This window comes from Phacochoerus africanus, chromosome 4, assembly GCF_016906955.1.
Source record: "Phacochoerus africanus isolate WHEZ1 chromosome 4, ROS_Pafr_v1, whole genome shotgun sequence".
Classification (NCBI taxonomy): domain Eukaryota; kingdom Metazoa; phylum Chordata; class Mammalia; order Artiodactyla; family Suidae; genus Phacochoerus; species Phacochoerus africanus.
Genome location: NC_062547.1, coordinates 81171458 through 81198351, shown reverse-complemented (window position 1 = coordinate 81198351; position 26894 = coordinate 81171458). Strand labels below are relative to the sequence as shown.

General features: G+C 57.9%; 1 protein-coding gene across 5 annotated transcripts in view; it reads left to right on the top strand.

Annotated features, from left to right (window-relative positions):
• UNC5A (unc-5 netrin receptor A) overlaps positions 1 to 26894 on the top strand; it is a 63818-nt gene that overhangs the window by 35739 nt on the left and 1185 nt on the right. Inside the window, exons 2-16 of one of the 5 annotated variants that reach the window (XM_047778032.1) lie at positions 7137 to 7202; positions 11861 to 12094; positions 17543 to 17686; positions 17926 to 18029; positions 18198 to 18378; positions 19041 to 19208; positions 19789 to 19953; positions 20971 to 21159; positions 21267 to 21569; positions 24198 to 24285; positions 24533 to 24701; positions 24848 to 25081; positions 25196 to 25345; positions 25432 to 25596; positions 26497 to 26675. In XM_047778032.1, coding sequence (XP_047633988.1) covers positions 7137 to 7202; positions 11861 to 12094; positions 17543 to 17686; positions 17926 to 18029; positions 18198 to 18378; positions 19041 to 19208; positions 19789 to 19953; positions 20971 to 21159; positions 21267 to 21569; positions 24198 to 24285; positions 24533 to 24701; positions 24848 to 25081; positions 25196 to 25345; positions 25432 to 25596; positions 26497 to 26675 — 2539 coding nt within the window. The remainder of the gene's footprint in view (positions 1 to 7136; positions 7203 to 11860; positions 12095 to 17542; positions 17687 to 17925; positions 18030 to 18197; positions 18379 to 19040; positions 19209 to 19788; positions 19954 to 20970; positions 21160 to 21266; positions 21570 to 24197; positions 24286 to 24532; positions 24702 to 24847; positions 25082 to 25195; positions 25346 to 25431; positions 25597 to 26496; positions 26676 to 26894) is intronic. The other 4 variants (XM_047778034.1, XM_047778033.1, XM_047778035.1 and 1 more) reach the window with 4 other exon arrangements.

The window sequence follows — 26894 nt, the reverse complement described above, 5'->3', positions numbered from 1 at the left end:
CCCAGCCCAAATCTCTTGGGATGCACCAGAGTGAGGTCCTGGTGGCTATCCAGAGGCAGGGAAAGTGTCAGAAGGCAGCCCATCTGTGAGGGGGACTGGGGGCTCCTGTCAGTTGAAGAGCCACGGGCAGGGGGCCATGGGGGTGGGGAGCTCGGGAAACAGGGGCCCCAGGAGAGGACAGAGCACAACCAGGCCACCACATGGACGAGGGGCAGAGGAGGAGCTGGGGGATGCGCCCAGCCACCGCCACTGCTGGTGGAAGCTGGATCTGTGACTGCATTTTCGTGTATATCCCTGTATGAGGCAGGGTCCAAGTGGGCTCAGCTGTTGAAATGGGGTCGCAGGATGGCTGGTGACCTGTGTCTGCAGGGTCACCATCCTAGTGGGGGCATCAGCCGCCCTGGCCAGATTTAGCCCAGAGGACAGTGAGCAGTGCTGGTGTGCACATGTGTGTGCCCAGGGGGCTTGGTGTGTGTGCCCACGCAGGCCAGAGCACCAGCAGGGTGAGCGTGATTCTGGGACGCTCTGTGCCCCCGACTTCCCTGGGGGGCTGTGGCCATGAACGCTCCATAGGGAAGGGACTCAAGTCCAATTTGGGCACTGCTCTGTGGCTCGTGCCAAGCACAGCACCATCCCAGCACATTGTGTCTAGCACATTTGCTGAACCAGTGGGACCTGGTTAAGAGTATGGGGCACGGCAAGGGGCGGGAGGGTCTGGGAGGGTTCGGACTGGAAGCTTAGGATTAACAGATGCAAACTATTATATACAGCATGGATAAATGACAGGGCCTACTGTATAGCACCAGGAACTGTATTCAATATCCTGTAATACCACAATGGGAGAAAATGAAAAAAAGCATATAGGAGTTCCCCAGTGGTTCAGTGGGTTAAGATCCAGTTACTGCTGTGGGTCTGGTTACTGCTGTGGCATGAGATCCTTGGCCCCAGAACTTCTGTATGCTGCAGGTATGGCCAAAATATATATATACATGTATATATAAATGTGTGTGTGTGTATATATATATATACACATACACATAAATGCATAATATATGTAATTATGTACAGTAATACACATACGTATGACTGAGTCACTTTTCTATACAACAGAAATTAACACAATGTTGTCAATTAACTAAATTTCAATTAAATAAATAATTAGGGAGTTCCCATTGTGGCACAGCAGAAACGAATCCGACTAGGAACCATGAGGTTGCAGGTTCAATCCCTGGTTTTGCTCAGTGGGTTGGGGATCAGCGTTGCCGTGAGCTGTGGTGTAGGTCACAGACGTGGCTCGGATCTGGCGTTGCTATGGCTCTGGTGTAGGCCGGCAGCAACAGCTCCGATTGGACCCCTGGCCTGGGAACCTCCATATGCCATGGGTGAGGCCCCCAAAAGACAAAAAAGCAAAAAGACAAAAATAAATAAAAAAGTTTTTTAAAGAATGCTTTCCTCTACAGGGTAAGATTTCTTTCCCATAAAAATTTTTTTAAAAAGGGAGTCCGAAGTTCCTAATATGGCTTAGGGGTAACTAACCTGACTAGTATCCATGAGGACAGGTTTGATCCCTGGCTTTGCTCAGTGGGTTAAGGATCCTGCATTGCCATGAGCTGTGGCGTAGGTCTCAGATGCAGCTCAGATCCCATGTTGCTATGGCTGGGGTGTAGGCCAGTTGCTATGGCTCTAATTCGACCCCTGGCCTGGAAACGTCCATATGCCTCAGGTGTGGCTCTAAAATGCAGGAAAAAAAAAAAAAAGAGTAGCCAGCCTGCCTGGAATTTGAAGATATAAAATAGGTTTTTTGGCTCCTAGAGTTGTCATGAGGGTTAAATAAGAAAACCCACTTAAATTTTGCCACGAGGGTTAGTCATGGTATAACTGTATGACTGTGCACATGTGTGCAGGTGTGCGTGTGTGCGTGAGCCTGTGTGGCTCATCCTGGCTGTGGGTGTGGGCAGTGTCTCCCACTGGTCAAGGGCAGATCACTGGGTGGCATCCCTCTCATTTCTGGGCTCTATCTGGGGGCCATGACCAGTGTGGGCTGAGCCGAGCCTGGCTGGGGAGCAGAGCGGCTGCTCCTGGACTACCCCTGGCCCCTGCTTGGGCCAGGATCACATTAAACCAGTGAGATATGAAATGCCACCATATCCAGGACAGGGTCTTTAATTAAATTAATTGCCAGCAACATTGTAAAAATGCTGATGGGGTCATAAACGGCGCCTCAGCAATGCCGTTCATCATCCCTTTGGACTTGTGGGGGCCACACCTGGGCTGGGGGCAGGGTGGACATGTCAGGCTGAGGCACCAGGGAGCCCTGCAGCCACCGATGCCTCTGGCGGGCCGGTGGGCCATGGGAGAGAGAAATGGCAGCACGGAGAGCAGCTTGTCTCGAGGGCGCACACGGGGAACAGTTGGACCCTTCTTCCTTAGCCTGGTGATTGACACAGATGGAATGGGGCAGGGTGCCTGGGGAGCCGACAGGGGCAGTGGGCAGAGGGGAGTGGGGCCCAGCCTCCTGGCCAGTTGGAATTACCCTGGATCCATAGGCAACCTAAGAATCCGGCCCAGTTTGGCCGTTGATTGCTAAGTGACCTTGAACAAGTTTTTCCCCTCTCTGAGCCCCAGTTTTCTCCTTAGAAAGACGGGCAGACCCCCTCCCTGCCTGCCTGTCTCCCTGCGTTCCCAGTGCCCTTCTGGCCACCCTCCCACGGCCTCCCACTCTGCAGGGAACTGTGCCAGGGATCCTTTTATGTCTCTTTCAGCTGGAGTTGCCACAGGCCCTGGCAGGGCTCAGGGCCTGCGTGATGATCTCCCGCCGAACGATGGTGGGGGGGGGCTGGGCCAGTGCCCACCTGCCCGCCTCTGCCAGGTGAAAGGTGGAGGAGGCCTGCCATGCGTGCACGCGTGCACAAACACACACACACACACACACACAGCACCACCACCACCACCACCACCACCACCACCAGAAACACGCCCACAGCAGCACGCACGGCACCAGCAGAAGATTCCAAAGTAGGAGAAAGCCTTCCTTCCCTGGTTCTCTCTGGGCTGCGCGACCACATAATTACCCTGGATTCCATTCTATTTAATTGCAGCTTATTAAATTCTAACCAGCCAATTATCAGCCACAATTACAGCTTAATTCGGGGACACAATAGCTATTTTATCGTTTGTTAATCAAATGCTTATTTAGGCCTCAGCTTTATTAACTATTTCTCTGGCCCCAGGCAAGGCCCAGCAGTAGCAAGGGACCCCAGGAGGGGTTCCCTAGAGGCCTCTTCCCCCATCAAGTACTCTGTCCCTGGACATACTGGTGGTTTCTAAGTCCCCTTCACTGGTGGGTTTGGGGGCTCTTAGCAATGGCAGGAGTGTTGTGCCCAGTGTGGGCTCCAAGTGCCGAATTGGAAGACCTGAGTGTATTCATTCTTGCATTCAGTACTTGTTTATCAAACACCTACTGTGTGCCAGGCCTGGGACTATAGCTGTGGATCAGACAAGTGTGGTCCCCACTGTCATGACACATTTTGAGGGAAGGGGCTATCACCCTACCTAGACATAAACAATAGCCAGCAAACAAGTACACAAATGAGATGACTTCAGGTGATGGTGAATGTAGAAAGTAGACTGGGGAGTTCCCTGGTGGCCTAGCAGCTAAGGATTCAGCATTGTCACTGCTGCGGCTTGGGTTCAGTCCCTGGCCTGGGACCTCCTGCATGCCTCGGGCACAGCAAAAAAAAAAAAAGAGAGAGAGAGGGAGAGAGAGGAAAGAAAACAGATTGGGAAGAGGGCAGTGGTTAGGAAGGGCTACCTTAGACCCAGCAGTTAGGGAGGGCCTCTTGGAGGAGGAAAAGTTGGAGCTGAGACCTGAGGGATTAGAGGGAGCCAGCTGTGGAAGAGCAGAGGGCAGCATGTGGCAGACAGAGGAAAGAGCAAGTGCAAAGGCCCTGGGACAGGATGAACTGGGGCGGGGGTCTGAGAAGCAGAGAAGGGTCAGCATGTAAGCGGAGTGAGCAGAACGTAGTGTGGTGGGTGGGGGCAGACTCTGGTTCAGGAGCCATCCAGAAGCCCTGGCCTGGGGCTGGCCTGGATCAGGAGGTATGAGAGCCTCCCTGCCCTCTGTGGCTCTGTGACCCTAGGCAAGTCCTGGGCTTCATGTTCCTTGTCTGTGAAATGAGGGGCGGGCAGAAGTCACCAGAGTGCAGCTGCCAGAGGACAAGCCTGGTCTGTGGCAGCTGGTGGGTAGGGTGAGCCAGCCATTCACCCCACACCATGTGATGCTGAGCCAGTGAGGCGGCACCATCCCCAGCCCCCACTATTTTGTTCTTTGCAGTTCAGCCTGTCTGCATGTCCTTCTCTTGGCGCCTGTATCTGTCCTTGTGACCAGGCCTCTGGAACCCCTCAGGAAAAGAAGAGGGTGACTTTCCTCCGATCTTGGGGAGGTGGCTACTGCCTCTGTGACACTTTCACACATGCATTACCATGGAAACCAGAGTGCCGCATACATGTGTGTATGTATGTGAGCAGGGGCCAGGGTGCAGCCCTCCCTCCCTTCTGAGGGACGATGTGAGGAGCTGTCACCCCACCAGCCACTTCCACCTCCTACGTGCTCCCCAACGGGAGGTACTGCAGATGTTCCTTCCCTCATTTGCTGACCTTGTGCTGGACCCAGACTGGTCCCTGCTCTCTGGGAAGTCCTGTGCCATTTGGGGCAACAGCAAGGGAGACAGGTGATGGGAGGGTTGGACCACAGGGCCAGGAAGGGAAAGAAGAAGCTTCCGGAGATCCCAGGCTTCAAACACTGCCAGGAGTTAACAACCCTTTCTCCCCTGGTTGTCATCTTTCTCCAAGTCCCTGCTTCAGGCCCTCCGATGGCCCTCCCTTTCACATGGCCTCCCTGTGGCCTGCAAGGCCTGCAGGACTGGTCCAGCAGAAAGAGAGGCTCTCAGAGTTCCCATTGTGGCTCAGTGGGTTGTACACCCAACTAGTATCCATGAGGATGTGGATTCAATCCCTGGCCTTGCTCAGTGGGTTAAGGATATGGTGTTGCCATGAGCTGTGGTGTAGGTTGCAGATGTGGCATGGATCCTGAGTTACTGTGGCTGTGGTGTAGGCCGGCAGCTGTGGCTCTGATTTGATCCCTAGCCTGAGAACTTCCCTATGCCACATGTGCGGCCCTAAAAAGACCAAAAAAAAAAAAAAAAAAGAGAGAGAGAGAGAGAGAGAGAGAAAGAGAGGTTCTCTCTTCCCAGCATCCCAGTGCAAATCCCGAAGTCACATCTGTTGAGATGGGGTGACCCACCTCTCTGGGAACCACCTCTGGGACCAGAGATGGGGTCAGTTCCACCTGGACCGAAAGACCATGTGGACTGAGTTGGCTGAGGCATTCTCTGTAGAAAACCAGGTGCTGTTAGCCTAACAAGGCAAGGAGGAGGGCCTGGAACAGAATGTGCACAAGCCTTTGCAGAACTGCACATAGTCAAGATGCCAGCCTATAGCGTACGAATAAAGGGAAGCCCTAGAGGCGAGGCCAGGTAGCAGCTCAGGCCCTGGGCCAGCAGAGCCTCCAATGCCAGGTGAAGGGCGTGATGCACCATCCTGTGGCCGCTCCTCTCCCCTCCCAGGGCTGTCTGGACACCAGGCCCCAAGTGGACCTACCAAAGGCACATCTCCAGGCTGCACAGACAAGGAGCATAGGTGGCCAGGGGTGAGGAGGTACGATGCAGGGCAAGCAGCCAGGAAGAGAAAGATGGAAACTGCCAGGTCCCCAGCCTCCGCCTCCACCTGCTCCCCACTTCAAACCCAGACCATTTCTCAGGGCAGGAGCAAAAGCAGGGGCTTGCCACTGCCTTACCACGTCCCCGACATCAGGGCTGTTGGGAGGGTGAAAAGAGCAAGTTGTGGACACAGGCTGGGAAGGGCTGCTCTTGAGAGGCAGTGATCACATCAACCGGCTGAGTGAGGCCAAATGACACCCTGCCCCCAGCCCTCCTACCCTGCTCCCAGGGACTGATCCTCACTCAGTAAATACGAGTTCATTAATAGCTTGATTAATCACACCTCACATTTCTGTGGTGCTTTTAAAAATAAAACATTTGAAAGCACTTTCACACCCACCCTGGGCCTCAGAGTTACAGGAGCAGGTCTTATCAACCCAGACTGCAGGTGAGAAAAGGCATGGGGGGCTGCTCAACCTCAGAGTAGCAGCATGTTGGGGTGTAGGGGGGGTGAGGCAGCCTGGAGCACAGAGCCCTCTCCCTGCCCACAACTCTGCCTCTGGGCTGCACTGAGCTCTCTCCATGTCTCTGGGTGGAAGGGTAAAGGGAGCAATCCTTAGGTAAATCATTGGAAGTTCAAGGGAAAAGGGGTGGTCATTCAGTCACTCAACAAACCCTCCATTAGTATCCAGGCCAAACATGGGTTCCTATCCTGAGCAAGTTCATGGTCTAGTGTGGGAGGCAGCATGCAAATAAACCCAGCCCAGTTCTAAATGTGGCACGTACTCTGGAGGGAAGCTCTGGGGACAGGGTGGGTATGTGGACAGAGTGACAGAACATGGATCCAGGAAGGCCTCCCAAAGGGGGGTGGCATGTTGGCTGAGACTTAAAGTCTGGGTGGGAGTTCCTAGATGGATCTTGTGAGGCGGGGCCACCATGGTCCACTCCACTGGATGCCTCCCTATCCGAGTCTCCCATCCTGCCACTCCTGCCTCCCTCCCTTCATTCCTCACACACGGAGCTCTCAGCGTTCCCCCAGAGGCTTCCCACTGCTCTCCCCGTAAAACCTCAAGGTCAGGCCCCTGCCTGCTCTCTGACTCACCTCCTCCTGGTCTCCCTCCACACTTCCTCCTCTCTGGCCACAGTGGCCTCCTCGCTGTCCTCACACAAGCCCAGCTGCTCCCCGCCTGACAGCCTGTGCTGTCCCCTGCTGTCTAAAACACTCTGCCTCCTGGCCTTGGCACTCAGGGCTCCACTCAGACATCACCTCCACGGAGGGACCTGCCCCAAGCCCTCTGCTCCTCTACAGCCCTCAAACTCACCCCCTTTCTGAAACGGCACCTCTTTTGCCTGTTTCAGAACCCTAAGCAAACATCTGAAATCCTCTATTTTCTTCTCCTTCTCTGTCTTGAATGAAAGCGTCTACGAACAAGGGCTGTGTCAGCCTTGCTCACTGCAGTAGCCCCCAGCAGCTCGTGGCACTCAGTAAGTATTCACTGAGGGAACGCTCAAGTGAATGAGTGAACGAGGGAAGGAATGAGTGAACCCGAGAATGAATGAGCGAACGAGTGAAAGAATGGATCCATTTCAGAGCATAGGAACACCTTGGGACGGGAGGGAGCTCTGGCCAAAGCCCAGTACGCAGGGGTCTCCCATTCCCCTTTGGCTCCCAGCCTCCTGACGCACGACACACGCACGCACGCACGGACGCAACGTGGTGGCTCACGCCCCTTCTTCGCTTTCCCTGAGAAGACGCTGTGGGCGGTGACTGCTCGGATTGTGACTCCCACCCTTCATGGGGCTGCGGGAGCCAGGGTGCCTGCTGGGCCGACTGGGCAGCCAGTCCCCTCCTGAGACAGGAGCGGGCCCGCTGGGCAACCCCAGGCCTCACCGGAAGTGGGGTTCCCGCCTCAGGGCCTGCAGTTCTGGGACCAAGAGCCGGCCAGGGATTCCCTGGTAAGTGAAAGGCGTCTTCGAACTGAATTCCCTGAGGTAGGCTGGGCAGGTAGGGGAGACTTGGCGAGGGTGTAGCAGACGGAGCTTCTGGGGAGCTGGGTGGGGGTGGGGGTCAGGACGCAGCGGGGCCGCGGGACCAGAGGGCCCTGCCCTGCCTGCTCTCCGCTGCCGCGGTGCATCACCTCCCAGCCAGATGGGAGCGGCAGTTGGTGCCCCAGTCCGAGTCGCCACACGCCAACGTGGCACGAGGCAGCCTCGAGCTGGGTGGCAGGGACCGGGGAATGACAGGCTGGTGGTGGGAACAGAGGCCTCAGCCACACACTATCTTCTCCTGTGAGAAAAGCTGCAGCACCAGCGAGACTAGGTCCTTGATGCAGAGGAGGTGAAACTGCATGTGTGGAGTCCTGGAAGAGGGAGGTGGGGGAGCCCTCTTTTCAGAAAAAGTAACAGTGGAACTAGGTTTTGAGGAGAGGGTAGAAAAGTGCTGGCAGAGGAGGAAGGAAAGGTGTCTCAGCGAGGAGCGTGGACTTGGAGGTGGGAGGCGGTGCCTAGGAGGGGTCAGGGGGTGTTTCTGCAGAGGAAGGCTGGAGAGTCGACTGGGCCAGAATGGAAGGTTCAGGGATGCCAGTCAAAGGCACTTGGTTCGGAGTTCCCGTTGTGGCTCAGTGGTAACGAACCCGACTAGTACCCACAAGGATGCAGGTTCAATCCTTGGCCTCGCTTAGTGGGTTAAGGATCCGGCGTTGCCCTGAGTTGTGGTGTAAGTCGCAGACGCAGCTCAGATCCTGCGTTGCTGTGTCCTTGATGTAGGTGGGCAGCTGCAGCTGATTTGACCCCTAGCCTGGGAACTTCCATATGCTGCAGGTATGGCCCTGAAAAGCCAAAATTGGTTGATTGATTGACTTAATTAACTAAATTGAAATTAAGTGGGATTGTTTAAAAAAAAAAAAAAAGGCATTTGGTTTCATCCTAAAACATTCATAGGAGCCAGGCAGACAGTGGTAACAGAAGTGGGCCCCAGGTGAGGCAATGGGGGTGGTGGGGCCTGCAGTAAACTGGAGTCTGTGCCCTTTTGAATGCATCGTATATCATTTGGCACTGAGCAGGCACTGCTTGGTGTTTTCTTCGATAGTCAAGGACAGGGTTCACGTTAAAGGGGAAGCTTTGTGGCCTGCGATGTGGCGGGAGAGAGACCGAAGGCTCTGACTGTGCTTTAGTCCAGGCAAGAGACCTAACTGGGAGAGTGGTGGGGGCGGGCAGATCTCAGGTGCTGACCAGAAGGGTGAAGGTCACGCAGAGGTTCAGGGGCCAGAGAAGGGGAAGCCAGCTCTGGCCACCCCCGAAGTTTCCAGCAGCCCCAAATGGGGCTGAGTTTACTCCTGCCCATGGCTTTAGAGTGTCCTTGCTGAAGGGCATAACTGCAGCCTGGAGGGTGCCCCCAGGTCCACCCGATAGATGCCCCCACAGGGGGTGGGTGGGCAGGGGAGACCGCGCCAGTGTGGCATGGCAGAGGCCCAGGAGAAGTGAGCTATGTCCCTTATTGGTCACAGTACATTTATTTTTCATTAGCAGTTAAATGCAGACATGAGGGATTGTGCTGGGTTCAGCGGGCGGCTGACGCGAGCAGCGCTTGGCGCGGTGATCGATAGGGAAGATGGGGGGCCACGCGCCTGCTCCCCACCTACACCCTAAGCCGGTAGGCAGGCCCAGGCCATCACATTGAGCCTCTGCAGGGTGAGGCATGGGCTGGCCAGGAAGCTGCCACTGGGGTCTCCAATGACTTTCTAGAGCCTGTGCCTCCTGCCCCAGCCCCCTGCGCGCACTGCTCAGGGCTCAAGCTTAGCTCTTCTCTGTGCAGCTCTGCGGTCTGCACAGATGCTGCGGCTTCCCCAGCAAGTGATCAGAGAGGCTCTAGGACCTACCAGCTCCCCACCCGACACTTGGGAGCCCTCCCTCCCATTCATTCTCCAGACCATCGGAGGCCTGAGCCCAACTCAGCCATGCCCTGGCTAAACCTGCTGCCTGGGTCAGGGCCTGGCAAGTGATAGCTGAGTGACACTGAAGGAGCAAATGTCATAACAAAGTGTCAGGAAGTGGCTCCGGGAAGTCCAGGGCTGGAGCCGGGGGACTGGCAAAAGAGTTCCCATCTGTAAGATGTCTTGATGGCTCCTCCCCTCTTACTGCACCCCCACCTTCCTCAGCCTAAAACGGAGACCACTAAGGGCACTGACAGAGCCCCTGGGGGGTGGTTCAGGATGGGGGCCGGGTGGGACAAGCTAAGCAAGTCCTCCCAAGAGCAGGTGTGATTCCCAGGCAGCTTAGCCTCCATTTCTGAGCATCAGAAAGTATTGGGCAGGGGGCGTGTGGAGGGGGTGGCTGCCAAAGGAAGGTCACAAGAGGGACAGACAGGCTGGGGAGAGGCCAGGGTGGGGGCATTGGGAGGGAGGAGTGGATGAGCCCAGGCCCCAGATACTGCCCCATGTCCCTCCCACACAGGAGCGCACCTCCCCACCCCCCAACCCAAGGAGCAAGCCACCTGCAGGCTTTCTTGCCTCTGTTTTCTCATCAGCCCTTGTCCCCGAAGAGATTGCCAGGAGGGTACCTGAGGGGGACAGAGCTCCTTGCTGTTGTCACTCTACCACTGGGTACAGATGGCCGCCAGCATCTACCCAGTGCTGTGCCTTTTTCCATTTCATCCTCCTGCCAGCCCTGAGATTTGGGTACCATCTCCCCATTCTGCAGGCAAGGAAACAAGCCTGGGTTGGGGGCCTGGGGGGTACCTGATGTCACACCGGGATTCTCAGGCTCTGCTGACTTTCCCAGCTCACCCACCCTGGACCTGCAGTACCAGGCATAGATCCGTTTCCCAAAATCATAGTCTTGGGGTGGAGGGAGCAGACCACCCACCTTGGAAAAAGAGGCTTCCTGTACAAGCAAAAGAGAAGGGGCGGCATGGATGCCCCCTGGGCCCAAGGAGCCAGCCTCCTCCCCCACCCCCGCGCCCCTGCCCTCGTTAGATGCCTTCTCTGGGTTTGGGGCTGCCCATCAGGGGGGTAGTGGAGCCAGGAGGCCGACTGCATGAGATGCCTCTAGATTCCCCCATGGGGCAGACAGGACCTCCACATCCTAGATGGCAAAATGGGTAACTCACCCAGGGTCACTGCTAGCAGGGAGCAGATGGGTCTCTGAAGCCCAGGCGTGCCCCGCCCCATTAGGCCTAGAGGCCCCTGTGGGTTGTGGGTGAATGTTGGGGAATCACTGAGCCCTGAGGGAGGCGGGGCCTTCTAGGGCCTGTTTGGAGGGCATCTGGGTGTGGAGGCTGAGGGTGCCCCCACTCCATCTTCTCCCTCCCCCCATCTTTCTTCTCCCCACCCTCTTGGGTCCCGTTGGTCGAGCAGACGGTCAGACTGCTGAGGGGGTTTACCTCTACCAAAGCCTCAGAGCCAATTACCTGTGTAATTAGCGACAAATGACTTGTGGGATGGTTGTGGTTTTCAGTTAAAATTAGAAGGAAACCCATATTCAGGTATCCTTGAAGGGTGGGACGTGGCCCAGGTCCCTCAGGCTCCCAGACACATTCTACTGGCTCCCACCCTGCCCAGGGCCCACCCAGCAGCCCAGGCTCACTCCAACCCGCTCTTCTCAGGGCCTCTCCTGTGGCACTGCCACCAGCACCCCCTCACATAGGCACCTGCCCCAGCCTCTTTCTGTCCTTCATTCACTTGGTAGATCGCACCTACTGAGTGCAGGGGCCAGGAATCAGCCCCTGAGGTGACCAGGGCACCAGAGGAAGGGGCCCCGGCCCTCCTCTCCCTCAGGTTGCCCTCCTGGGGTTCTCCCTCTCCCTCCAGCTCCCCCCTCGGCTTTCCGGGATCCTTGAACTTCTACCAGGGTAATGATGAGCCCTGACCACTGACGTATGCTGGCACTTCTGCCCTTGTCTCATTTCATGTTTTCACAAAGGGGGGGAACTGCTTATTCACTCATTTTATGGAGGGAGACACTGACACTTGGTGGCGGGGGAAGGGCACTCAGCAGCCCAGGTTGCTGGGCTGGAAGCAGCAGCACCTGGCCTCACTCTCCCCCCAGGGCCCAACCTCGGCATCTGAACAAGTGAGTAGCCCCGGAAGGGCTGTGCAAGTCCAGCAGAGGCCCTGGCTCACCCGCCCTCTTTGCTTCTGCTGCAGGTGCTCAGCAGAGTGCCACGGTGGCCAACCCCGTGCCCAACCCAGTGCCCGGCTCCAACCCAGACCTGCTTCCCCACTTCCTGGTGGAGCCGGAGGATGTGTACATCGTTAAGAACAAGCCGGTGCTGCTGGTATGCAAGGCCTTGCCCGCCACACAGATCTTCTTCAAGTGTAACGGGGAGTGGGTGCGCCAAGTAGACCACGTGATTGAGCGCAGCACCGACGAGACCAGTGGTAAGACCGGGCTGCAGTGCCGGGCGGGGCGCCTCGAAGGAGAAAAGAGCCCTGAGAGCAGCTACTGTTGTCCCAGCTGCATGCCTATAAGCCGAGGCCAGGGTGAAAGTAACTGTTCTGTTTGCAGCACCCCAGGTCCCCAGGAGAGACAACCCCCCACCTAGGACCCCCTGGGTATATACCGAGGCCTTCTCCAGAGGTCTGCCCTCACCAGACTTCATCACTTGGTGGGGGAGTAAGAAGGAATCGCCCCCCCACTTCAAACACCCCAGGGAGCTGTGGATGGAGGGGCAGGTCCCCCGCCCCCCCCCCCCCCCCCCCGCTGCATCTGAGCCCAGGCAGCCTTGGGGGCAGCCTGGTGAGCAGTACCAACTGAGAGAGGAGGTTGGGAGGGAGTGAGTCCAGATGCTGGAAGAGCTCACAGACCTCACCCTCCCTGATTGTTTTCTTTGTTCGTTTATTCATTTGTGCATTCCCTGAGCACCTGCTCCCTGAGCTGGGGATTCACCTCCTTCAGAGAAGGGGTATTGGGGTGACCTCTCATGGTGTGCCAGGGGCTCTGGCTGCCCAGAGAAGCTCCTTGGGGAAGGTAATGGGTGCATTGAGGTGACATGTGCACTTCATCTACCAAGTGAATGAAGGAGGCAAGGAGGCTGTGGCAGCTGCCTATGTGATGGGGTGCTCATGGCAATGCCACGGGAGAGAGAAGAGGGGAAGGGAGAGAAGAGGGAAACGGCGTCCGGGCGCCCCAGGAAAGGGACACAGCACAAGCAAAGGCCCGGAGGCAAATGGGCTGGCCTGGGGGTCTGGGCTCAGCAGGGAGGGTTTGGAGTGTGTGCAGGGCCAGGGGGGGTCATCCAGGAGCCCCACCTGTCTAGCTCTGAAGTAAGGTCACAGTCCTGTGAGATTTCAAGCTGCCAAGTGACATGGCCAGAGCTATGGGTGACATTCAAGGCCAGTGGGGGGAAGGAAGACCCAAGAAGTGCCCCTCCTGTGGGACACCTCATTCCCCACTCCAGCCCCGGCCTTAGGCAGCAGGTGAGCAGTGGGGTTGGGGACAGAGCTGCAGTTTGGGTCCCCATGCTCCCCAAGAACAGGCCTGATAGAGCCTACCACAGCCTCCCCTCCTAACTGAACCCCAGTTAAGTTCATTTCCTCCCCTTTGCCTTGATGCTTTTGTGGAGCTCCCCTCACATGACGAGCCCTCAGGTTCAGTCCTGAGCCCCCTCCCACCAAGGCTCAGCCAGCCTGACACATAGCACATAGATCCTGTGCCAGGTACGGTCACTGGCATGAGGCCCAAGTCACAGGGACAAGCTGAGGACACCCAGAACAATCCACACTAATGCCAGGGGCAGGCAGGGGACCACAGGCCCAGAGAGTGGCCCACGCTTCTGGCGGGAGGGACTGCATGGCCTAGGAAGGATTCCCGGAAGAGGTGTAGCATCTAACCCCAGTCTTAAAACCATAGGGAATGACTGTGGGGCCAAAGGTCAAATGCAGGAAACAGCAGGCTGGCCAGAGGCCCATGTTTGAGGCAGCAGAAGTGGAGAAGGAGTTCCCACTGTGGCACAGTAGGATGGTGGTGTCTTGGCATAACTAGGACACAGGTTCAATCCCCGGCCTGGCACAGTGGGTTAAAGGATCTGGCGTTACTGCAGCCGTGGCATAGGTCACAGCTGCGGCTCGAATGTAATCCCTGGCCTGGGAACTCCATATGCCACGTAGTGGCCAAAAAAAATAAAAACTGTGGGCAGAGGGGGTGGTGAGCAGGACAAGGAAGCTGCAGCCACACTTGCACTGCGGGAAGTTGGCGCTGGGCAGAGGGAGACTCTGGAGGAGGCAGCCTTGCCCTGGAGAACTCAGAAGCTCTCCCAATAACCCCAGTGTGAGCAGAAGAGCCCTGGGTATGGGCTGCGTGTGATTCAGTCCTCAGAACCAGCCTGTTGTGTCACAGATGCCTCTGATTCGTCCAGGGCCCCCAAAGGGCTCCAACCAGGCCTTCTGGTCCACAGCAGTCACGTCCCTGCACCTTCCTGCCCTACAAGGGTCAGCCTCTAGTGAGTCCCACCCAGGCTGTTGAGCCCTGCATTGTCCTGGCCTTACATGTGCCTGCTGCTGGCACTGTCTTCCTTGCCTCTCTCTGGTGTTAAGTGAGCACCTGCTCTGTGCCAGGCCTGGGTGAGCTGCCAGGAATTTAGCCCCCAAGGCTCTAGAGGCAGGTGATCCAGCTCTGCCTCCCACCTACCCTCAGGAGGAACTGGATGGGGTAGGTGCCCTCCCTGGCAAGTACCCTTCCCTCCTGGGCCTCAGTTTCCTCATCTGGAAAATGAGGATGAGGAGGGGCCCCTTGCAGGTTGGTGGGGGAAGTGGGAGCCCAGCTCCAGGCCTTTGCTCTCTCCCTACCCCACGGCCAGGGCCCAGCACCACTTTACAGCATGATGAGTCCTGTTGCTAAGGTAGGGCCTCAGGGAATGGACAAGTGAGAAAGAGGAAGCCAAAGCCCAAGATCTGTCCTCCCACAGCTTGGAGGGCCTGTCCTGGAACCTCTTGGAAGGCTCCAAGCCAGCCCCCTGCTGCTCCCAGCCTCCCCTTCCAGGCTCCCCACACCCACCTCGTCTCCTGCTTTCATGGCCTGGCTTCCCTTGGCCAAGACCCAGGCCAGCCCTCAGCCCACATTCTCCAGCAGGCTCCACTGGCCTTGCTGCCTTCAAGCCAGGCAGAGAGCAGAGCTCATGGGGACACGTCCCACCCGTGGCCACCAGGATCCTTTCCTGCTCTGAGCATCCAACCTCAGTCTCGTATGGATAGCACATCTGAATTTTCATTGATCTTATTGATTTCTCAACCCAAAACCACTGAGTGCTTTGAAGGAAAGAGATAGGCTTTCCTTGTTTACCCACAGACAGATGCCCAGGCCGTGGGTGGCACCGCCATGCAACACACAGACCCAGGAATGCTCAGTGGTCAGGCAGGCATGGCAGAGTCGGAGGTCAGCCCAGACCTATATCCCTACCCATTGCTGTGCAGGGGTAGGAATGTCTGGGTGGACACCCCAGGAGTGAGCACCCCATCTCTCTCCATGTGCCCCACTTCCCCATCTAAAGGCCAGAGGAGAGGGAAAACTCTTGAACCCAAACCCACTAATACTGTAAAAGCAGGAAATTTGTGAAACTAAGCTTTGGAGTCTGGTGTGGGAGTGTTAATTATTGTGTGTTAAACCAGCTGGCTGGTAATTAGAAGCAGTTTGGTGAGAAGGTGAGACCCTAAGCCCCACACTCGGCCTCAGAGCCCCTCCACCTCCCAGAGATACTCAGCACACCCACACCAGGGCCTCCCCGCATGCCCACAGTGTTCACATGCCCGCATACCCGACATACTCCCAGGGGCCCCCTCCTTCTGTCCATCCCTCCCTGAGGCTGGCGTCTGCTTACATCCACCAGGCAGGTGCAGACACAGCCATGCCCAGAAACTGCTCCCAGGAGCCAGGCTGCTCAGTGACCTGCAGCAGGAGGGCACAGCCCCTCACTTCAAGGACCGGCAGGGCGGGGTCTGGGTCTCCCCACCTCCCAGAGCTTGGGGGCTCAAGGGCGCTGCCTGGATCTAGACCTCATGGACAGATTTGGCCTCCATTCATGGCAGCAAGAAGATGAGGAGGTGGCAGGACAGAGGGGGGGAGGAGACAGGGAGAAAGAAATAGCACTTAAATTTAGTGCCTTTCTCCCCAAGCTGAACTGCCTGGGTGGCGTGTGTGCACCCCCACCGCCGCCACCATGGGGGACGGAGCAGTCCATCCACAGACCTGTCCACCCAAGAGAGCAAAAGTGCCCAGTTTGGAATGTTCTGGAAGTCTCCCACCACTAACCCCAGAAGACCCCGACTCCACCCCCTAGTATGTCCATGGCTCCTTCTCAGATGCCGCAAGACTCCATGTGCTTGACAGGTAGCTGGTGCCCAGAGCCTGTCTCCTATACAGAGACCCTGTGAGGGACCCCTCCTCACTTCTCAGCCCGCGTCCCACCCTCCCCACCCCCTGAACACAGGGAATGGGGCAGGCCGTGCCCAGAAGGGAGGATCTAGCCCAGTTAGCAGTGACCTCAGCCAGAAGTGAAGCCCCTCCTGTGAGAAGCACTTGTGGAGGGCAGGGGTGAGTGATAGAAAAATCTGGGGGACCAGTTTGGGATCTGGAGAGACTCCTGAGGAGGGGTCTGGGCAGGGGTCAGGGAGAGACACATTAGAGAATTAAGACAGAAAGCAGCCTCCTGGTTTGCCTGCTCAGCTGGGCCACTGCTCCTCCTGCAATGCAGCCCTAATTGAATTTCTCTGTTAACAATGGAAATACCAGCCTCGCTCCCTCTTTCTGATAAGCCAATGACCCGAGGGAAATTGGGGTCAGGAGGAGGAGAAATTGGAAACAAACAGTCTTTTCTCACTCCTGGGGACACGAGTCTTGGCCAAGGGCCAGGGGGCTGGAGGAGGGTTGGTATTCCCTCTTGTGGGTCCTCAGGGGTCCCAACCCTTCCCAAAGGACCTGCTCCCTGGGGCTGCATGCGACAGGCCTGGCAGGACTGAGTCCATCCTTGAGGGGAGTTCCCCCAGGCCATTCAAGAAAGGGAGGGTCCCGGATACCCATCACAGGTCAGCTTCCCCTCTGTGGGCTGTCCCCTCACCCTCCCAGATGGTTTCTCCCTGTGGAATGGGCACCCCAGCGCCCCCCTCTGGTGAACCCTGAAAGCAGCTTGGATTCACTCTGAGCTTACTTAGGACTCAGCAGATAGCCCCGGGGCGCCTGTCACAAGTCACTGCCTCTCTGAGCCTCTGTTTCCTCATCTATGGAATGGGAGCAATACTTCTATGGGAAGCAAATCAAAGAAGATGAGCCAGCATGTGGGAAACCCCTGCTAAGCCCCAGGGGTCTATTATCATACTACATAATCACTGTAATTATCCTCTTAATAGCAGTTATTATATTATCACACATCAGGATCTACCTACTAACCCCAGGAGGTGAGTCAGATTCCCTCCTACCCTTTTTCTTCCTTTTTTTGTTAATTCACAAAGGCCCAGGGCTGGCCTGTCTGCCCCGTCCCCTTTGCCTGGGGACCCCACAGGCCAGCCTCTGTTGCCCGAATCTCCTCTGTGCTCTTGTCTCTGAAACCACAGGAAGCTGCTTTAGTGACATTTGTATAAGTGACTCTAGGGAGATAGGCCTTGGTTAACAAAGTATAATGAATGGTAGTGCTAAGGACCCACTCTTGACCTTCAGGAGCTGTGAAAGGACGCCCCCTGGCCCCCTGGGTTTGGACTGAGAGTTGCCCCCAGGCGCTCTGCTCTCCTACAGAGCAGAGGGAATGGCTGTGGGGGATGCAGGGATGCAGAAGGGACTGAAGGCCAGGCCTGGGGGCTAGGCATGGCCCCAGCCCCTGCTACCCGCCCCTCTGCCCTCAGGACTGCCTGCCATGGAGGTCCGCATCAATGTCTCTAGGCAGCAGGTGGAGAAGGTGTTTGGGCTGGAGGAGTACTGGTGCCAGTGTGTGGCATGGAGCTCCTCAGGCACCACCAAGAGTCAGAAGGCGTACATCCGCATTGCCTGTGAGTCCACAGCTTGGCCCTTGGGTGTCACGGGGGGAGGAGGTCAGAAATCCTCAGGTCCTGCCTTGATGGGTGGAGGGAGTGCCTATGGACGCTGTCCAGCCACTTGCATGTCCCCTGGGCACTTGGTTCTTCCTCCTGCCAGGTAGCAGTGCCCCTGTGGGATCAGGGGACAGCATCAGCCAGGCTGACCCAGCGCAAGCCACTCCAGCTGGAGGACACTCTTGTTCTTCCCCCAGATTTGCGCAAGAACTTTGAGCAGGAGCCGCTGGCCAAGGAGGTGTCCCTGGAGCAGGGCATCGTGCTGCCCTGCCGCCCGCCAGAGGGCATCCCCCCAGCAGAGGTGAGAGGGGCTCCAATGCCACCCCACAGGTGGGCAAAATGCTCCCAGGTCTTGGGTCCCGCCTGCCAAGCCCTCCAGGTTGACTGTCCTCCCCAACCCAGGGGCCACTCTCGCTCTGGGCAGGGCCAGCACAGTCAGCTAGTGCAGTGGCATGGCTCCCTCCTCCAGGTGGAGTGGCTCCGGAACGAGGACCTGGTGGACCCGTCCCTGGACCCCAATGTGTACATCACTCGGGAGCACAGCCTGGTGGTGCGACAGGCCCGCCTGGCGGACACGGCCAACTACACCTGCGTGGCCAAGAACATCGTGGCTCGTCGCCGCAGTGCCTCTGCTGCCGTCATTGTCTACGGTGGGCCCCGGCACTGGCGGGGGCGGAAGGGCTCTGCGCATAGGAGAGGCACTGGGGTTGCTTTTGGGGTGGTCACGTGTGGCTGGCTCCCTGCAGAGCCAGGACCAGGCAGACCAGATCATGGCCTGACTGGGAAAGACAGGGAGAGGCTTGCTGTGGCTGTTGGGGAGCCAAGGGCCACATCTGGGCAGAGGTGTGGGGCAGGCCGGTGGTTGTCTGTGGCTGGACCATCCCTTGGCTTACTCATGGGCAGGGGGCTTTGTGCAGAAGGAGATGGATGGACAGGATGGGAGGCTAGGAAAGCAACAGACCACAGCCTGTGCTTGTGTGTCCCCAGGGTGGGAAGTAGAGTGTCCCAGGCACCCCCAGGAGCAGACAGAGGGAGGAAAGCCCGGGGCTGAGTTGGAGGAGCGTGGGAGCTTCAGCTGAGGCTGGCTGCCCTGAGCACCTGCAGTGCCCGTAGGGAGGAAGGGACTGTGGAGCAGGTGATGCCAGGCCCTGGGGGCAGTGGGCACGATCACAGCTTCCCCTCCAGGGCTTCTCTTGCAGTACAGCTGCCCACTTCCAGCTCACAGCCCCCCTGCCCTCCTGCCCAGCCCCTGGACCAATGTGTCTGAGGAAGCCCCCCGCTCCCTGACCCCAGTCCTTCTCTGTCCGGCCAGTGAACGGTGGGTGGTCGACGTGGACCGAGTGGTCCGTCTGCAGCGCCAGCTGTGGGCGCGGCTGGCAGAAAAGGAGCCGGAGCTGCACCAACCCGGCGCCTCTCAACGGGGGTGCCTTCTGTGAGGGGCAGAATGTCCAGAAAACAGCCTGCGCCACCCTGTGCCCAGGTACCAGTGGCCGCCGCCTCCCGCATCGCTCTTCACCACGCCATCTCCGTGCCCTGGCTCCATCGTGCCCACCAGCCTGCTCCCCATGGCTCCATCCCACCCGTCCGCCCACATGCAGGGCCAGGCTCAGTCTGAAGCCAGGATGGGGTTCATTGTGATTAGAGGCAGGGCTCTGTCTGTGTTCAGGCTCAGCCTCGGCAGAGGGGCTGAGTCACAGGGTCTGAGGTACAGCCAGGACAGGGACAGTCACTGTGGGCAGGGCCCAGCCTGGGGCTGCAGAAGTGCCTGTGCCTGGGGTCATAGGGTCATCATGCGACCAAATGCCCGCACTGCCCTGGGGCCAGGATGGCCCCCAGTGTGGGGAGAGCCAAGCAGGCCCAGCGTCATCGTGCCTCCTGTCATTAGCATGCGTCATCCAGGCCCGCTGGACACCAGAGGGCTTGCCGACTGGCAGGCTTGGCCCCAGGCCTGGTATTGCACCAGGTCCAGACCCAGCAGGGCCACACCAGAGGTCAGCCTGGGCTGGCTTCCTGGGCTGACCATGCCACCTCCTCTTTGTCTGTGTCTGTCTTGCGTCTAGTGGATGGCAGCTGGAGCCCGTGGAGCAAGTGGTCGGCCTGTGGGCTTGATTGCACCCACTGGCGGAGCCGCGAGTGCTCTGACCCAGCGCCCCGCAATGGAGGCGAGGAGTGCCACGGCGCCGACCTGGACACCCGCAATTGTACCAGCGACCTCTGCGTGCACAGTGAGTCCTCTCCACCCAGAATTCCTCTGGAATTTGCCAGAACTGACCCCGCCCTGTCCCAGGGAGGTAGCGGCTGAGAGAGGCAGTCCCCTGCTGCAGGATACCTCAGGACCCTCAGGAGACCCCTCCCCCATCCCTAACACACCCAACATGTTGCCCGCCCCCCCCAGTACCTCCCACACCTGCCCTGAAACAGGTACACATTTGGAGATTTACTCTGTACACCCCAGCCCTGGGATGGTTGCCCAGACCCCACCCCGTCCTCTCCTGCAGTTTCACTTCGGCCCAGTCTCCCAAGTGCACACGAGTCCTGTGGGGACACTGGGCTTGTGAGGCCTATTAATTACAAGGCCATAACTAACAGTTAAAGATCTCTGCTGGATTTTTTTTTTTTTTCTCTAAAACACACCCTCCCCCATTCTTTCAATTAAAAACCTAATTATCTGTGTCAGTTCCTTTCTGATGGACATTTCTTCCATTATGCAAAGCCCTTCTAAAATCAATATAGCTTCCTCCAGGCAGTCAATCACTCTCTCCTCAGCTCTGCCCCAGGCCTGGGGGACACAGACAAGGAGAAGAACCCTAACACCCCTGCTCTTGGCCCAGGGATTGACCAGGAACCAGATTGGCAGACTCCCATCCCCCAGAAAGCAGATCCCCTGCTTTGGGGCTCCTAGGGGCTCACCCTCAGCCCCAGAAGAGCTGGGTCAGTCTAGCAGCCTGGCTCCAGGCCACCTAGGGAAGTGGCTCTCCCCCTCCCCCATTCTCCATCAGCAGCAACTTCAGCCCAGATCGAGCCCATGAGGGATGCAATTTGCTCAGAGTGACATAGCAAGGTGGTGGCAGAAGCAGAACTGGCATGCACATTTGCCAAGTCCATGCTCCCTGCTGCCAGCATCCGCTGCCCCCCACCCACCCAGTGCTAATGCCCAAGGAGCAGAGGCCTCGTCCTCTGCTGACCTCTCCTTCCCAGCCTCCTACACTCTGCCCCTCCCAAGGCCATGCTCTCTTCCACAGCTGCTTCCGGCCCGGAGGACGTGGCCCTCTATGTGGGCCTCATAGCCGTGGCTGTGTGCCTCCTCCTGCTGCTGCTTGTCCTCATTCTCGTGTATTGCCGCAAGAAGGAGGGACTGGACTCAGACGTGGCCGACTCGTCCATCCTCACCTCAGGCTTCCAGCCTGTTAGCATCAAGCCCAGCAAAGCAGGTGGGGTGTCCCTGTCCCGAGCATGTGTGTTGGGCCCCCATGCCAAGGGCTACCCAAATGGGGCTGCCCTGCCGTGCCACTCTCTGAGTCTGTCTTGATCCTCGCAGACAATCCCCATCTGCTCACCATCCAGCCCGACCTCAGCACCACAACCACCACCTACCAGGGCAGTCTGTGTCCCCGGCAGGATGGGCCCAGCCCCAAGTTCCAGCTCACCAACGGGCATCTGCTCAGCCCTCTGGGTGGTGGCCGCCACACGCTGCACCACAGCTCACCCACCTCCGAGGCTGAGGACTTCGTCTCCCGCCTCTCCACCCAGAACTACTTCCGCTCCCTGCCCCGCGGCACCAGCAACATGGCCTATGGGACCTTCAACTTCCTCGGGGGCCGGCTGATGATCCCTAATACAGGTGGGAAGGACCCCAGAGTGCCCCCCGGGAGCTCTAAGAGCCAAGGCTAGCCTCTCCCCCACCTGGAAGAGATGGGACAGCCTGAGTGTTCTTTTGTGCCTCTCAGCCTCACCCCAAGGGCTGAGCCAGCCCAGCAAGGAAAGAGGGTAGAGTTTTGGAGGGGATCCAGAAGTGGCTAGCAGGGGGGCCGCACTGAGGCCGTGGCTAGAGCTGTCTTCCTTTGTTGCCCAAGGACACAAAGACTACAGTCCATTCACTTATACAGCCAGCCAGCCTGTGTGTGCTGGGCCTTGGGTCCCAGGGAGCTGGGGAACCAGTGAAGAGATGATAGAGGAAAAAAACACCTGCACAGGGGCTCAGGGACACCTTCATAAGAGAATCCACAGGCCCTTTGCATGGTCCTCTTTTGAGAAAGTGCCACAGCCTCTGGTGTGGCTGCCCACTCCCGCTCTGAAATTCCCTATTCTCTTGGTTTAGGGAACTTGACTTTCCTGTCCCTCTTCAGCTGTTCCTGGTGCCCCCTCCCTAAATGTAGATGTTCCTCAGAGCTTCTTTGTGGTACCCTCTCCCCAGGCCATCTCACCCACTCCATGGCTTTAATCGCCATGTCTGTGCACATCACTCCCACTCCTTCTCCAGCCGCAGTTCTCCTGGGTGGAGAATTGTACACCCAGCTGCCGCCTGGGCAGCTCCATCTGGATGTCTCACAGCACCTCAGATTCCCTGTGCCTAAAACAGCACCGTCTCCCACCCTCCCCCAGAATTTCCTCCTTCCCGGTTTTCCTACCTCAGGAACAGCACAGTCGAGTTGCTCAACACAGAAACGGGGTCACCTTGACCTCCTGCTCTTCTTCACTTTCCCCCCCTCACCTCCACACCAGCCTCATTCCCCCACTAATCCCATCATTCTTTCTCAAATGGTCTCTCCCACTGCCACTCCTGGCCCAGGCCACCACACCTACCTCTCATCTCTGGGCCATGGCTCCAAGCATTCACTCACTGAAGCCAGACTTGATCATGTCCCTTTCTAGGGCTTCCACTTTTCCCCTCAAAGCTGACATGACAAAACCACAAGGACCCCTGCTGGCAGCTGCAGTAGCCTCCCCTCCCATGCATGCTTCTCCTGCATGTGGCAGCTACAGTGGGTTCTCAGGAGCCCAAATAAACTGGGCTGCCCTTTACATACATAGTCTCTGCCTCCATCCACTGGCTTAACTGCTACTTCTTCGGGCCTAGCAGCTCTCCCTCTCTCTGCCTCTTGCCCTCCTCATGGGGCTGCTAGGGTGATGAGGTGAGATGGTCCATGTCAAGCTCTCAGAAATGGGCAGGTGTGCAGTGAGTGCTCAATGACCGTCAGCCTTCACTCCCCCAGCAGAGTGGGTGGCCGGGTGGGCTGTGGTCCTCCCTCCTCTCCCCCAGCATCCTTTGTCCACTTACCTGTCTCCCTGTAGGCTGAGCACTTCATGAGAGCAGGGCTCATGGTTTTCCCCCACCTTCCTGGGTACTCAGCATCAGCGTTCATTGAATGAGGGTTTGAGTGAGTGTACCTCTGCCACAGAGAGCATTCACGCACGGATCACTGGGACCGTCAACAACGCTGGCTGCCGGTACCAGGAAGCAGCACAGGCTAGTGAGGGGAGCAGTAGCTGTAAATATGCCACCTCTCTCTAGGCTTCAGTTGCTGGGAAGTAGTGGTATTCCAGCTACCTTATCTTAGAGTTGCCCACTCTGCAAAACACTCACACGCTTTTGGACTTGGTGGGATAGTCATAGAATTTCTTCCCCTCTCCCTGTCATGAGCCTCTGAGGCTCCTCCTGATGTAGGGGTTCCCTGTCCTAAAAGGGCAGAAAGTTGGAGTAGGACCATTCCTTGCTATCTGCAGAGTAATTCCCCAGCCCATGTCCTTGCTATGTCGTGCCCCCTGCCTCTCCCCTGCAACCATGTCTTCCTCGGCAGATGCTTTCTGATGCTGCCCCTGCAAGATGCTGGGAAAAAGGTGAATCAGCCACATGGGGGACGTGTGTGCAGTGGCACCCAGACCAGGGAGGACTACCAAAGTGGGCAGAAATGTTAAAGGTCCCAGCCCCACCTGCATGAGGGTACGGGGGACGCTGCCCAAGCAGGGAGCAGAGTCACCCAGAGGTGGCCATGCTGAGGAGAGGGGAGGAACTTGAGCAGGCCCGGATGGTGGAGCACTCAGAGGCACAGGTAGGGCAGTGGCTCCAGAACAGCCAAGTACACAGCACGGGTTAGGCCTAGAGGCCAAGGGTCTTAAATGTTAGGATGAGGAGCTGAACTCTGTCCTGGAGGTAGGGAATGTTTTAAGTGGGTGATGGGGAAGGTAGACACAGCACACCCAGGGGTTCCTAGGTTTTCTGTGCCCAGGCCGACTAGCCATGCATTTCCCACCTGAGTTCCCTCAGCCATTTCTTGGGGTTACCGTGACTCAACTTCATGCCCGTGTGGGTGGTTGGCTGGGCTGGCAGTTCCAGTGGCACCTCTATTCCCAGACCAGGCTGGCACCAGTCTGTCTTCAGAGGGAGGCTCAGGGAGGATGCTGGCAGAGTTGGGTGTTTGGTGTCTTTGCAACCCTGGTAAGCCCCAGCTCTCCTCCCACTCTTTCGCAGGTATCAGCCTCCTCATCCCCCCAGACGCCATACCCCGAGGAAAGATCTACGAGATCTACCTCACACTGCACAGGCCAGAGGACGTGAGGTGTGGGTGTGGGCCCTGCTGCTGGGATGGGGAGGGTCCTGCCCCTGCCTGCTGTCACCATGACACCCCTGCCCACCCACTGTTGGGCTTGGTCTGGCCTGACCAGAGGGAGGGCAGGGGAAGCAGGGCTCCTAAGCTCCACCCAGCTCTGCAGCCCCCAACCCCAGGGTCTGCTGTCCTGCTAGGAGCCGGTTACAGGATGGGCCACTGACATCTTTCCCTTCCCACCTGTATTTCCCCACTTGAGGTTGCCCCTAGCTGGCTGTCAGACCCTGCTGAGTCCCATCGTTAGCTGTGGGCCCCCCGGAGTGCTGCTCACCCGGCCAGTCATCCTTGCCATGGACCACTGCGGGGAGCCTAGTCCCGAGAGTTGGAGCCTGCGCCTCAAAAAGCAGTCCTGCGAGGGCAGCTGGGAGGTGAGCCCCACACCTCCCCACCCCGGCTAGGGCTCAGGGTGGAGTCTGGCATCTCGCCTGGCCCTTGAGCCACACCACCCCCATCACCTGCAGTCTCAGGCTGCTCCTCAGAGCTGCGGGTGGCTGACCATTGGCCCTGCCCACAGGACGTGCTGCACCTGGGCGAGGAGGCACCCTCTCACCTCTACTACTGCCAACTGGAGGCCGGCGCCTGCTACATCTTCACGGAGCAGCTGGGCCGCTTCGCCCTGGTAGGAGAGGCCCTCAGTGTGGCCGCAGCCAAGCGCCTCAAGGTGCTCCTGTTTGCCCCCGTGGCCTGCACCTCCCTCGAGTACAATATCCGAGTCTACTGCCTACATGACACCCATGATGCACTCAAGGTACCGCCCGCCCCCATCTTCCTGGCACTGGGGGCCCCACCCCTGGCCCTGGGAGGGGGCAGTAGAGAAGGGCCCTCCTGGCTCCAGGCCTGGCTGACACCTGGGGCCCTGCAGGAGGTGATACAGCTGGAGAAGCAGCTGGGAGGACAGTTGATCCAGGAGCCCCGCGTCCTGCACTTCAAGGACAGTTATCACAACCTGCGCCTGTCCATCCACGACGTGCCCAGCTCCCTGTGGAAGAGCAAGCTCCTCGTCAGTTACCAGGTGAGGAGGCAGTCAAGGTTCCTGGAGCTGGGCACACCTGTCGCTAGGCATGCCTGACCTCGCCTCTCTGCAACCCTCACCCCCAGGAGATCCCCTTTTATCATATCTGGAATGGCACGCAGCAGTACCTGCACTGCACCTTCACCTTGGAGCGCGTCAGCCCCAGCACCAGCGACCTGGCCTGCAAGGTGTGGGTGTGGCAGGTGGAGGGCGATGGGCAGAGCTTCAACATCAGCTTCAATATCACCAAGGTGGGCAAGAGGGGGTGTCGGCACCATCGCAACATGCTCTCCCACTGGGCCTATCCTGCCAGCAAGCCCACCTGCTACAGAAGCTCGGCAGCTTCTTCCAAGCCTCAGGGAGGGAGGTGCAGATGCACATGTAGATGGATGCAGACAGATGCTGTTGGACTTGGGGGGAGGGGGTTGAGGAGGATGTGGGAGCAGCAGGAAGGGGGGATGGAACCAGCCTGGGGGCCCCAAAGAGCTTCCCTGAGGAGGGACTGACTTTACTGGGTCTAGAAGGATGAGTAAGAGTTAGGCAGGAGTTCCGTTGTGGTGCAGCAGAAATGAATTTGACTAGTATCTGCGAGGATGCAGGTTCGATCCTTGGCTTCACTCACTGGGTCAGGGTTGCCATGAGCTGTGGTGTAGGTTGCAGAGTGGCTGTGGCGTAGGCCAACAGCTGTAGCTTTGATTTGACCCCTAGACTGGGAACTTCCATATGCCATGGGTGCAGCCCTAAAAAATATATTAAAAAAAAAAAAAAAAAAGGAAAAGGAAAAGAGGCAGTAATCAGCGAACGAAGTACAGAGAACAGAGGCAAGGGAGGAGAGCAGTGAGTTCTGGGTGGTGGGCAGAGCTGTGCCAGCCAGCAGAGGCCAGAAGAGGTGACATGGGGAGGAAAGATGGCAGAGGGAAGGAGAATAAGGTCAGAAGGCTCCTCTGCTCACTGGCTCTGTGACTGTGGGCAAGTCACTCCACCTCCACACTCCAGTGAGCAGGGTCCTGGTGCAAGGGAGCGTCCAGGAAGCACCAGTGTCCATGCTGTCTCTATGCCCTGGGATGGCGGGAGCACTCCCCCAGTGGAAGGTGGCAGTGGGCTGGGCTGGGCAAGTTCTAACAGACACTTCCACCTCTCCCTGCCCCCAGGACACGAGATTTGCTGAGCAGCTGGCCCTGGAGAGTGAAGGGGGGGTCCCAGCCCTAGTGGGCCCCAGTGCCTTCAAGATCCCCTTCCTCATTCGGCAAAAGATCATTACCAGCCTGGACCCACCCTGTAGCCGGGGTGCCGATTGGCGGACTCTGGCCCAGAAACTCCACCTGGACAGGTGGGTGAGAGATGGGCTGGGAGGGGCTGTGAAGGCCACCTGCAGTCAGGCCTGGGTGGTAGGATGGGGCGCGGGTAGGTGGGCAGGATACACGTAGGGTCTGTGCCCCATCCACCAACAGCCCGGGTGTCCATTGTGCCTGGCTGAGGGGAGGCCCTGCCCTTGGGTGATCTAGGAGGGTGAAGCCAGGTCACTGACGGGCTCCCCTCTCTTTCACAG